At 48.6% G+C, this 13,387-nt stretch overlaps 1 protein-coding gene across 1 annotated transcript in view; it reads left to right on the top strand.

The window, feature by feature from the left end:
* The window catches only part of PLB1 (phospholipase B1), a 127,238-nt gene that overhangs the window by 98,967 nt on the left and 14,884 nt on the right, over window positions 1–13,387 (top strand). The window contains exons 44-49 of the mRNA XM_046661319.1: window positions 3,408–3,473; window positions 6,503–6,563; window positions 7,104–7,162; window positions 9,410–9,477; window positions 9,745–9,788; window positions 10,004–10,103. Coding sequence (XP_046517275.1) covers window positions 3,408–3,473; window positions 6,503–6,563; window positions 7,104–7,162; window positions 9,410–9,477; window positions 9,745–9,788; window positions 10,004–10,103 — 398 coding nt within the window. The remainder of the gene's footprint in view (window positions 1–3,407; window positions 3,474–6,502; window positions 6,564–7,103; window positions 7,163–9,409; window positions 9,478–9,744; window positions 9,789–10,003; window positions 10,104–13,387) is intronic.

Here is a 13,387-nt window from a genome sequence, read left to right as displayed (position 1 = left end):
TGTTTCTATTTTGAATTACGTATGGCAGACGCTCTTATCTTGTTACTGCCTTGAACTTCTAAATCTCCTCCTGCTGCCTTGTCCTCACCATCACTTCAAACCCAACCAACATTCACTCAGAAAATAATCTTTTGAGCAAGGAGTGTCAAAGTAGAAACTAAATATTTGTCTTCCCAACCTCTCTGAGCCATAGGACTTCCCGAGTTCTGTGAGGATTGGTGCGGTTTTCACAGTTCTATGGGTGTGAAACGTCAGGCTCCCCATCTGACAGGCTTCCCTCCCACCTGTCCCCTTTCCCTTTCCACTGTTGCCACCCCAGTTCAGATCCTCCTCACTTTGTATGTTGAAGGTTGTCTGCTCCTACCTTCCCATCACCAAACTACAGAGAATTATACAACCTTGGGCTCTGAGCGGAGGGCCTTGGCATTCTGTTGATGTAGTCTCTCACAGAACAACTGAATTCTCCCAGCACATCCCTCCCAAGGCATCGCCAGAGCCTCGGCTTAAATTTCCACCCTCTCAAGGCTGTGCTTTTCAAACTGCCAAGCGGCTGCCCACTAACAGGTTGTGAAATCAACGTAGTAGATCGTGAACCAGCACGTTTGGCATGGAATGGAATGGAATTGGAAAGAAATATCAGAGGCTGTTCCGTGTAGCACTGTTACGTCCTCCTCCTGCCCACCACCGCGCCCTTCCCTGAGTCTCCTCAGTTCCCCCAACCCTTTATCATAGACGGGCCTTCCAAACCTTGTCTCATGGAGTAGGTATGACTCCTTGGAACATGGCCCCCCTGTAAGTTGGTGCCCAGGACTGACTGTACACTCCCAGTTTGATCCGGGCAGCACAGAGCAGAAGAAAACCACCACCGCTTCCCTGTGGAACTCTACACCTTGTAACACAGCCAAGATGACATGACCTTTTCCCGCAGCCACTGACTCACACTGGTGACTCACATCAGGTGGCTGCCGGCTCTGCCCCCTCAGGCAGGCCACTCGGTGTTTGCACGGCTCTAACTAGTAGAACACTTCCTTGTGCTGGCATTTAGTTGGCTTCACTTTCTCCCTACTGGTGTCACAAACCTAGCCTAAGAGGGCCAGTCTGACTAAACGGAATCCCTCTTCCATGGAGTCTGCTCAACTCCAGGCCTTTAAACCAGTCTGACTCATGCACACACCACACGGTCGGTGGTCAATAAAACAAGCCTTGGCACCCAAGGGCGCCCGTCTGCCACTGCCCTGGACCTGCTCTCATTGTCCCTGCCCTGGCCTCACTCTCTGCTGCATTCCAGCGTCTCCCTGACCTCTGACCCCTTTGACTCAGTCTCCTCCTCTGGCCCCTCCCCCACCCCTTGGATCATATGACTAAACAGACTCTCCAGTTTGACTCAGCACTCCAGAAGGGCAGGGTAGGTCTTTGTCCTCTGATTCTTCCTATGTTGGCCACTCTGGGTCCAGCTTCAGCCCCCAGACCCTATGCTCAGTCAGGGCTCCCTTGAAATGGGGGAAGAACCATAATTAACGACCCACCCCCACCGAGTCTCATCTTTGAGTACCACGCATCCCAGATCTTCCAACCACTCCTCAGCAATGACTGCACCACCTGGACACACTATTCTTTGGTGTTTCACCGCCTCGTGGCTTCTCATGCTCTCTGCCTGGCTGGGTTGTAAGCCTCTGTGTATCCTCCCCTCATCCTAACACCTAGAAAAGTGCTCTGAACACATGGGGTGCTTAGCAAACGTGGGTCTGTTGTTTAGAGAATGCTCCCAGATTGGCCTTTTCTGATGATGAATGCTCAGAGGATGCTAAATAACGTTAGCCAGAGACGAGCCTAGTTAACCATGGCGACAGGCCATTGTGAGCCCTCTTTTGCCTTGCACTGTTACATATGGTCCAGGGCACATTTCCCACCCTGGGCCCTGACTACTCCTCTGGTCCATGTTTCAGCTAGGAACACCCCGACTCAGAGGGAAGGAGAGATGTGTGGTGCTCCAGGGAGCCAGGGTCTGCGCTGGGGGCTGGGAGTTGTACACGTGTAGATTTTGTCCTCCAAGGTGACCTCAGAGTCCCTCTCTTCCTCTTCCTCTCTGTCTGACCAGCAGTGTCTTTTGTTAGCCTGACCCCAGCGTGAGGAATGGAAGCAGGCCATTCCTGGTCAGGAAGGCCTATCAGGTCAGGCCAGGCCCCAGCTCTGCTCTCACTACCTGCTCTCTACCTGCATCAGGTCCCTTCCCTACTCTGGGCTCAGTTGCTGCTCATCTGTAAAATGGGGCCTTTCAGGGGTTGCAAATTCAGATGCAGTGGCAGGCAGCAACACGACTGTACAAACGGGATCTTGTACAAGACAAGGGGACGTGGTGGGGCCAGAACTCAAGACAACAGGCCTCTTCTGAGAGCATTCAGATCTTTCTCCTCCCATCCCCCTCCCCCTCCGCCTCCCCTTCCTCTTCCTCTACCTCGTCCTCCTTTTTTTTTTTTTTTTTTTTTTTTACCATCATTCAGGACAGAACAAAGCAAAACAAAATGTCTCTTGACTAAGTCCAGCCCATGGGCAGTCAGTTTTCAACCCCTGGAACAGCTCTCCAATGACCCCTTCTCCAGCATTCTGGTTCTTTCTTCTTATTCCCGTTTTATTCCCGAACTTTCAGACCATGGCCCTTCTATCCACTGAGCACATCTTGTGAGCGTGTCTACAGCCCTGGGCCCGGTCTTACTAACCTTCCTGATCTCCGTCTTACTAACTTCTTGCTTCACTATCATTTTTACATTTTCTCATTAGCATGATTTCCTCCTGTTCATCCTTCATCTACTTTCTTCTTCCTTATTTGATGACCCATCGCCTGCGACTAAAGAGACCCGGATTCCTGGCTAGGCTTGTGTGGAAGCCAGTTGTAACACAGATAGGCAAGTAGGGAGTGAAGATCATGTTTCATGAGAAAGAACATGACCAAAGTGTGTGAAGCCAACCTGAGGGGGTAAGACAACACAGTTCAAAGGAGGCAAAAAGAAAAAATTACATATGAAAATATATTGATAAGCATAACACTTTTCAGAAAAGAAAAAAAATGCTATGATGTGAACCTCTTGCCAGAGAAATTACAAAGCAAAGAAAGTAGATCCTTCTGAGGACGAGGGAGATGTTCAGTCGTGAGGGGGGAAAATGAAAGCATAGACCCTGAGTAGAACGTGTGTGGAACCCTTCAAAGGCCTCTTATCGTGCAGCTCTTGCCAAAGCTGTTATGTAAAACCCTCTAGGGAATGAATGAAATTCTGTTTATACAGTGCTTTCTATTTAAATGCAGAAGAATCTTGTTAGATAAATCAGGACAGAACTGTTAATTCTTTCTTTCCTAAGCAGTCTTTGATGCTTTTAGATGACCTCTCCCTGTGGTTTCTTTTCTCTCTTAGAGCGATTCCTTCCTGAGAACTTCCCGGAACAGTAACTACACATACCCCACCAAGCCAGCCGTTGAGGTAACCCCTGACGCATGTCTGCCTCTCTCAGAGAGAAACCGTTTCCACCTGCCAGTGACTCAGGGCGTGGTGCAGGTTCAGAGTGTTAGCTTAGGCACAAACGTACCCTCCTTACACACCAGAAGTTGGAATGTAAAGAAAGGACTCCTGAACCAGAACGTCCCAGGATTGTCCTGACATGTTCTCAAGTGCTTACCTGATGTCAGCAACCAACTAGAGGAAGTGCCTTTGCACAGACATCATTTGTGATTAGGCAGCTTAGACTTTCAAAAAGGCATGAAGGAGAGGCAGCAATTTGATGTGCCATCACCTTCCTATAAGGTGGAAGCTAAGTGGGAAGAACCTCAATTCCAGGGGCTGGGCCCAACAGGAAGCTGACACATATCCATTTGGGTCCCCAGGGCTTATTTGGTTCAAGTCAATCATTCTAGCTCTGAGGAACTCCAAAGGATTTGGGACTCATGGCTTTAGGGACTGCTACTCCAGACATGGCCTGGCAGATCCTGGACCACACCAGGCCTTGCAGAATGGATCTGGTCCAGACCAGGTCTATTGGCCACCAGGATTGGGGCTGAACTGCAAGCTTCATTTGAGCACCTATGCTATGTCCAATCTCATGCTAGGTGCTGGAGGGAATTCAGAGAAGTACCAGATGTGGTCCTGCCCTTGGGGAGTTAGAGGTTACTCCATACTGAGGACGTACTACATGCCAGGGAGACAGAGCAGTAGACCAGACACATGGGTCCAGCCCTGATGGATGGAGCTTACAATCTACTAGAGGAGACATCGAATAAATAGCTAAACATAATCATTTCAGACAGTGATGACAGCTCTGAGGAAGCTGATGCAAGAAAGAGTGATGGGGCAAGGGGGGCGTGGCAAGTTCTGATGAGCTGTACAGGCCAGACCCCACCTCTCTGAGGAGGGGAGATTTGAGCTGGGACATGCATGATGAAAAGATGCCAGCTATGTGGAGAGCCAGAGCCAGAATCCCAGGCTGGACTAGGGAGGACAAAGCCTCAGAAGTGGGGCTGAGGAAGAGCCAGAGGGTCAGAGTGGCTGTGAGGGCATGTGAATGAGGTGGAGAGCCAGATGATGAGATCAGAGGGGTTGTCGGGGGCCAGATCATATAGAACCTGATCCCCTGAGTAAGATGGTCGGACTTCAGCTGGAGAGATGTGGGAAGCCATTAGAAGTCCCAGGAGAGAGTGAAGTGATCTGATTTGCCTTTTTAAAAGATCTCCCTGAGTACTGTACGGAAAACGGATTGGGGAACAGCAGGAGTGATTGAGGAAAGACCTTTATAAGCCAGCTGAAGAGCTGAGACTAACCCATATGAAATTACTAAAGACTATCAGATGCTAGGCTCTGGGGTACAAACCATAACAGCTCCACAGCTGGGCTGATGCCACTGTCCAGCCTCTCTGGATTCTCTCAGGCTCACGTTAGCCCAATGGAGGCTGGTCCCAGGTAAACCATTGACCAAAATCCATTATAATCAAAATGTCAGCTGCATCTGGTCAATGAGGCATTTGTTTGCCGGTTTAATTATTTATGTATTGGGTGCCCAAATGGAGCAGGTGCTGTGCTAAGAGCTGGGTATACAGTGGTGAGCAAAGTGGGTCTGGGCCTGCCCTCTTGGGTCTTACAGAATCATGTATCTTTGCTTCTGCTGCTAGGAGAGTTAACTCTGTCCTTCAGAATCAGAATCAGCATTTAACAAGACCTCCAGGGGATTCGGGTGCCCTGGTTTAGGAGGCACGTGTGGTTCTCCCCTTGTAACAGACGAGCGTGCTCAAGTTCCAACCTGCGTCTGTTAATCTGCCTGGAACGTGCTTGTCTCTGGCTCACTAGCTATCAGGGATGTTTCTAAAGTGCTCACAACCATAGAACTTTTTGTTTTAACTGCATTTTCCCCGGATATTTGTCATCTGCACACAAGCACGTTCTTGATTTCAGTAAAACTTCCATACAGAAGAAGGAATTCATCAGTGTGAGGAATTGAGCAATCCCTTGGGATAAACTAAATTACATCAGATTAAGCAAATAATATTTAAAAGAAGTTTCATTTTTGCTCCTTTGTGAAAGGAGTGTTTTACCAAGGCTTGTCTCTGCTGTAGTCTCACTAAACAGAAGAGAGGAGCTTCCCAAACCTCTGGCAGTCACAATCCTGGAGAATCAGTCAACTGGGCCACACCTGTTTGTGGAGCCCTACTGTGCGCCCAGCTCTGCCCTTGTCCCTCAGGCCCTCCTGGGGACATGCAGGTGTTTGGGACTCTGGGAAAGAGGCTCTTTTTCTCCCCCACTTGCTGGTGCTGGTCATTTCTGTGCCCTCTGCTTCCTACCCCATCCCTTCCTCCAGCATCTGGAAAGGTGCTCTGTATTCCAGGGACCAGGAAATTTGACTAAAGGTGCCCAGGTATAGACATTTATTTATACACATATAAGGAAGTTGTTGGCTATTAAGTTAAATATGCAAAAAGATATTCACACGTATAAAAAGATATGCAGAAACCAGGAACTTTGCAATTGTAAAAATTTCATGTTATTTTCCTAAAAATATTTTAACTAATTATTGTTTCAGTCCTAGCATTGTAATTAGTGTCTATTAGCATAATGTTAAACACCACCACCAAAACCCATCTGTAATCTCTTATTAGGTTTCCAAATCTGTGTTCCTTTGGGAGACCACCTGTAGCATGAATTCCCAGCTTCCCCCCTGCTTTGGTATGCCTGCTGGCACCGTGTAAGAGTGGAGATAGGTTGAGATGGGAAGGACTATGTGAGTGTGCACACAGGTGCACACACATTACGTGTATTGTGCATAGGGGTAAGCAGACACCCATCCTCCCCCCTCTAATTTCCCTCTCAGTCCATCTACAACTAACAGGTCTTATGCTAACAAGATCCCCCACAGTGACATAGTTCTAGCCTCCATCACAAATTCCTTAGCTAGTCCTTCTTGGGCTGGAGCTAACCTTCCTGTACAACGAGTGTTGGGCGTCGTATCTTTCCTCCTGTTGATTTAGAACTGGGGCAGTGACTTCCTGTGTACCGAGTGGAATCCTCCCAACAGTGTTCCCAGCTCGGGTGAGTGAAAACATCGTCACCTCCTTCAGTTGAGGGCCTTGCTAAGTGTCAGGTTGGGGGGAGACCCTACAAATACACCCCGGAGCTTCGAGTAGGCCTTGATTATTCCCACGCTATGCAGACCTAGATTCTGGGCTGCCCACAAGAAGCTGGCCTGCAGCCACTGCTGGGCTCCCATGTGGAGGGGCCTCCCCACTTAGTCCCAATGGCAGCCCTTCATGCCTCCTTGCCTGGTGAGGTAGGTACAGTCAGGGATTGAGCTCCTATCTGCCTATGCTCATGACTGCTACAGCTGGAACTTTCCTGGACCCCTCCAGTGTGAACTGGACTCCTCTCAGATGGACAATAGCCATCAAGCCTATTACCTTCAGTGCCTTGGTTGCTTTGGATGAAAGGGGAAAATCTGCTAAAGTCCTAGGCCCGGGAATAAGTATAATGGGGACCTGTGGGACTAGAGCAGAATCTCGACTCCTAGTCAAGTTTGTACTTTAAAAGGAAGACCTCCCTGTGACCATCCATCTTTTTGCTTCTCTCCTCTAGTCCATGAGCTCCAACCAGCAGACATCAAAGTGGTGGCCGCCCTGGGTGACTCCCTGACTGTGAGTACTGAGCTGAGCCAGGCCTGGGCACCTCAGAACCCAGCTGGGCCCTATGCAGAATCACCTCTTTCTTCATACTGGCTGCACATTCAGCACTGAGCTGACTCTATTGAGAACCTACTGGTGTCAGGCACCCAAACACAGCCAGGCAGCCACAAGACATCCCCAGGCAATCTAGAATGCCCTGCCCTCTGCCCCTCCACAGTCCCGCTCAAACACCACCTCTTCCACAAGGCCTCCCCTCCATCCCCAGATAGAAGCCAGCCATCCCCGTTCCCACCACTCCCAGGCAGTTCATCTGTGTGTATGGCACTCACCCAAGTCGGCCTGCCTCTATCAGAGAACTCATTTCCATCTACCCAGGTTCATAGTATGGTGAGTCTTACCTACACGTTGTCCAGCGCCCCCTATCCCATTTAAAATGTGTTCTTGGGGCTGGCCCGGTGGTGTAGTGGTTAAGTTTGTGCACTTCAATTCAGCGGCCCAGGGTTCGGCGGTTCGGACCCCGGGAACAGACCTGTTCACCTCTGTCAAGCCATGCTGTGGCAGGTGACCCACCTAAAGCAGAGGAAAATGGGCACAGATGTTACCTCTGGGCCAATCTTCCTCAGCAAAAAGAGGAGGATTGGCAGTGGATATTAACTCAGGACTAATCTTCCTCAAAAAAAAAAAAACAAAAAACTGTTCTTCGGGGCAGAAGGAACCCAATTCCTGCACATAGTACAGTTTCACTAAATGAATTGTATTAGCCAACTATTTAGTGATTGCTGTGTGCCAGATACTCTGCTAGCAATTCTGAGGGAAAAGGAGTATGAGACGTAGTTGTAACCCTCAGGAAACTTGTGCGGCCGGGAAAACAAAAAACTTACACAGAAGTAGATAGATAATCAGATAGGTGATATACAGGGCTTTTAAAACAGGGCATTGGTTTCTGTAAAAACATACCATGTCCCCATACGTGTGTGAACGTGTTTTAATTTTGGTGTGAACGTGGTGAAAGCTGTGGGAGGATATACACCAGGTTCTTAACCATTAATAAGCTCTGGTGGTGTGTATATGTGCGTAAGGGGCCAGGAGGGGATGTACAACCTGTGGCAGGAGGTGAGATTAAGATGGAGGTAGGAGCCAACCCCGTGGCTGAGTGGTTAAGTTCGTGTGCTCTGTTTCGGCAGCCCCTGGTTTCACTGGTTCAGATCCTGGGCGTGGACATGGCACTGCTCATCAGGCCATGCTGAGGCAGCGTCCCACATGCCACAGCTAGAAGGACCCACAACTAAAATATACAACTATGTACTGGCGGGGGGTTGGGGAGAAAAAGCAGAAAAAAAAAAGATTGGCAACAGTTGTTAGCTCAGGTGCCAATCTTAAAAAGAAACATAAAAAGATGGAAGTAGAGGTAGATTATTACTTTTTAAAAAATCTTTGTATCATTTCACTACTTATGATGAAGATATGTTATTCTTGTAAGTTTGAAGATGAATTTCTTTTGTTAAAAAGACAGGGCATTTAGAGAAAGCTTTATAGAGGAGGTAGGAGCTGACAAAGGTCTTAGAGAATGAATTAGAGATTTAAGGTCTGGAAAGGTAAGAGTTCAGCATCCTGGGAGGGATGGAGCGGGTGGTAATGGGGTAGTGGGTCCAAGGCCCTCATGCTTCAGAAATGGTGACAGATCAATCTGTTCAGACCTGAAGGTTCATGTGGACAGCAAAGGAGGGAATCAATGAGGGGAAGAAAAGTGGGAACCAGATTATGGTGAGCTCAGAAAGTTGGTGAAGGGGTTTGACTTTGACCCTGTAGGTAAGGGAGACTCACTGGAAGGTCCCCCCCCCCACACACACACAACCGCCCCGAAAGGGGAGGCATGAAGGAAGAGGTGTGCTGGGAAGAGCAGTGAGCAGCCCGATGAGACGGGAACAGACACTGGAGACGATGGGCTCAGGTGGGAGGCCACAGTGTTGTCCATGGTGAGGAGATGAGAGTCTCAGCAGGGAATACGGCAAAGGGAACAAAAAGAAAGGGATGGGAGCTAGAGATGTTGGGAAGGAAGAATCTTAGTTCTCCCAGGACTGGGTTACTGGTGTGTGTGGAGGACTGGGGAGTCAGCACGACTCAGAGATTGAGGCGGCCTGGAGAAAAGCCAGTGCCATTTTCAGAAAACGTTAATCCAGGTCCTGGCTGCTACACCAGCACTGTCCGCCTGCCCCTGGGCCGAGCACAGGTCTGGAGCCTTCTCTTTGTCTTTCACAGACAGCCGTGGGAGCCCGCCCAAGCAACACCAGTGAGCTACCCACGTCCTGGAGGGGACTTTCCTGGAGGTGAGGCTGCTCTCCACTCAGTTTGAATTGATGACACTGCCCTGAAGAGGCACAAGTTGTGTGTTTCCTGGGTCACTCCTTCAGAGACAAGGCTGGATCCCCAGGCCCCAGTGCTGAGATGCAAGGAGACTCCTGACGCTCATGTCAGTCCTAAGGGTGATAGGAATGATTCACCAGGGCAGACTCTCTGGTGGTGACTCATAAATATGACGATATGTGAAGCAGCAGGTCAGGGTGATCTTAACAAATATACTTTCTCTTCCCCAGCATTGGAGGGGATGAAATCTTGGAGACCCACACCACACTGCCCAGTAAGTAGCAACACAGAGAAGCACCATCACTATGGCCATAACAACCCCGTGCTGAGGCCAGGGCCTTCCCCTGCGTGAGGGAAGAGAAGGTTATCTGCAAGGAGGGAAGTCAGCCAGCCCTGGAGACCCAGAACCACCCAGCCCCACACTTGTGCCCCAACACTGCATGCCCATCTCCCTCTCACCTCTGTTCCCTGCTTCCTCTCTCTTAAAAGACATTCTAAAGAAGTTCAACCCTCACATCCTCGGGTTCTCCACCGGCACACAGGAGGAGACGGCAGGACTGAATGTAGCAGTGGAAGGGGCCAGAGCTCGGTGAGTTGACCTGGATATGGGAGGGAGAGTGGAAGGCAAGGCTGAGAGGTCAGGGTGGGACACAGGAGGAGGAGAGAAGCATGGTGTCTGGGAGCCTGGCCCGCCATGGGCAATAATAGCTGCTGTGCATGGAGCACTTGTGCATGCCTGACCTGGGCGACCCCTTACATAGATTATCTCATGGAATCCTCATGCCCTCCAAGATGGGTACTAGCACGAAGGCCCTGAGGCTGGACAACTTCCTAAATGGCCTAAGGTTATTAGAACAAGTTATCAGCGGAGCCAGCCTCAGACCAGGCTGAATCAGAGCCTTCACTCTGCCCACCGAACTGTTACTGCTTCTCTGGGGCAGCAGGAGGGAGCACTTGAGGTGGCTTGACAGGAAGCACGTCCTCCCCAGGCTGCGGGTGCCGTCCTGCTGACCTCAGCTCGACCTCCCTGCCCAGGGGGTCAATCGTGCAGGGCGGTTCTCAGCACCGGAGGAGAACTCAGGGCATGACCCTGCAGAGGGCTGCCCTTCCTCTCTCCCCCTCGCCTTGGAACATCGAGTCCTTGACTCTGAAAAAGCTATTTTGACACTAGGGAGTTAGATGTTAGGGCCCCTGAAACAGCCTGGCGGTTGTTTGTTTTCACTTGGATTTCTGTTGTTGACAACAACCCAGATAATTAAAGCTGAAATGCCTGACGGCGTTCATTGATTTTCAGCACAGAGCGTGCTGGGTATCTGCTTTGTAGAAGGATTGCTGTGCTCACATCACCAGGGAAACGACACCGGCTTGACTCACTCTGTTTACAGAGAGCGGTCTTTCAGACGCGGTAACCCGGCCCTCAGCTCCGCTGGAGTCTCTGAGCCACAGGAAGCAATGTCAGTTCCTCAACGTCATAAGCAGGAAGAACCTATTTTTTCTGCAAAAAACTGGGCTTCATGGGGGCGTAGTATCAACACCTAATTGCTGTTCTTACCATTAATATTATTATTATTATTGTAATCATCATGGTTTTATTATTATTTCACAGCCCAGACTTCATTAACCGGGAGTTGATTCCTTAGTCTGTTGACATTCAAGCTCCTCTCCCCTTTCTTGCTTTGCTTTGCTTCTCTTGCTGTCTCTTCTATTTTACTGTTGCTCGGTGCTTCCACTAGAATCAGTGGCGGGGAAGTAGCCGAGACCTGCAGCTTCTTGTTGGTGTCTCTGATGCCCGGTGCCAGGGAAAGGAGAGTCAGCCATTGACTTAAGTAAGCAAGGTGGGAGAATTGTCTTCTGACTCCTTCATCTGTACTCTATCTTTTAGTACCGTGTGGGTAAGGATGAGTTCACCTAAAGAGAAATATAAAACCACAGCAGAACAACGAAGATAATGAGGCCCGGGGTCAGACCATCTGTGTCCAGATCCCAGCTCCCAGACTTGCTAGCTGTGTGACCTTGGGCAAGTCACTTAGCACCTCTGAGTCTTAGTTTTGTCATCTCTGAATGGGGATAATAATAGTGCCTACTTCTCAGGGTTGTCGTAAGGGTTAAATGACATAATCCATGGAAAGCACTTAGTACAGTATATAATGTGTTTGCAAAAAAAGAAGTTTGCCATTATTCATTTCAAAGTTTTATTCAACATCTAATTTACCTTCCATCAATCATTAAGCAAGAATTCACTGAACACTTGCCAAGGTCTGAGCCCCTAGGTGTTATTACTAAAAGATACTAAAGAACCAAAAGGTGCACTCCCTGCCTTAGCCAAAGAGCTTGCTGATGTCCCATGCTAGGGGAAAGGAGACTAAACAAACAGGATATAACTTTTAGGAAAAAAAACAGTGTTGCATATGGCAATATTGTAGACTGAAATGATTTTGTACCTTGGACTACAACTGAGAGAACAGAAAAGCGTGAAGTGTAGACTGGGCAGTCCAAATACAGACGCAGACCTGGAAGGGACTCCAGAAATCATCCAGCCCAAACTCTCCATTTAAAAGATGAAAAAATCCAACCCTAGCAGGCTTTGGTAACTTGGGTGAGTTCACACAGCAAGTTAGTAGCAGAGCTGAAAGGAGAACCCCGGTCCCATAACTCCCAGAGCAGAGCTCTTCGCACCAGGACTAGAAAAGGAAATGAAGGAGGTGTGGATAAATGACTTGGAGCGAAGGCTCCTGAGGAAGATAGGACTTGCTCTGAGCCTGAAGGGTGGGGAGAACCTGGCCGGGAAGAGGGGAGGAAGTGGACATTCCCAACTTCCCCGGTACTCATGAGGGCTTCTCACCCATGAATTCCCCTAGTCACACAGTAAACCTATTAAAACGTTATAGGCACTTCTGTGGTGGCCTTTAATGGGGACAGGCTTTCTTTCTAGCTTTCTCATATACCCATCAATAGCAATAGTGTACGGGGTACAATCCTGGTGTGTAAATGAGAACCAAGGGCAAAGATGGTACTATGTGTGCTTGACCACGTGCCCAGCTCGTCATGGGCATGCAAAGATTTAAAATGCCCATCCTGTACCAGTTACTGCTTTTATAACTTCTTCCACAGCTGAATCCTTTTGCTGACATAAATTCTCATATACACAGCTTTTTTTAAAAAAAAACATACTTTTTTGAGGTATAATTGACTTGCAATATAGTGCACATATGAAAAGTGTATAATTTGATAGGTTTGACACATGCATATGCTTGTGAAATCATCACCACAGTCAAGATTATAAACATCACACCCACAAGTTTCCCTGTGCCCCTTTGTAACCAGTCTCTCCCTCCGGCCCCTTCCTGTCTCTACACCACTCCCTGGGCCCCAGGCAACCACTGACCCGCTTTCTGTCACTGTAGTTTGGTTTTAACTTTCTAGATATTTATATAAATGGGATCATAGACTATTTACTCTCTCCTCGTCTAGCTTCTTTCACCTAGCAAAATTATTTTGAGATACATCTGTGTTGTTGCGTGTATCAATTGTTCATTCCTTTTTATTGCTGAGTAGTATTCCATTGACACACAACTCTTCTCCACAGTGTTCATTTCCTTATTCACGGCAGGAATCTGGGAGATGAAGGGAGAACTAAGCCTGTCCATATTTGCCTCCCCATCCTGTTTTGTTGGGAGGGGAAAAAAGTGAGAAGATGGGGAAGGGTGTGGAAATCCAAAGTAACCACAGAGAAGAAAAGCAAAAGGATTAAAGAAACAGAGTGGGACTTAGAAGTAAAGGTCAGAGGAGTCAGGAAGTCTGGAAAGAAGAAAGCTGAGGGATAATTTAGGGCTATGACTTTTGTCAAATATACAAAAGGTTATTTTTAAAACT

Source organism: Equus quagga, chromosome 5 (genome assembly GCF_021613505.1).
Source record: "Equus quagga isolate Etosha38 chromosome 5, UCLA_HA_Equagga_1.0, whole genome shotgun sequence".
NCBI classification, from domain to species: domain Eukaryota; kingdom Metazoa; phylum Chordata; class Mammalia; order Perissodactyla; family Equidae; genus Equus; species Equus quagga.
Note: the sequence above shows the minus strand (reverse complement) of the source record. Positions and strands in the feature narration are given on the sequence as shown.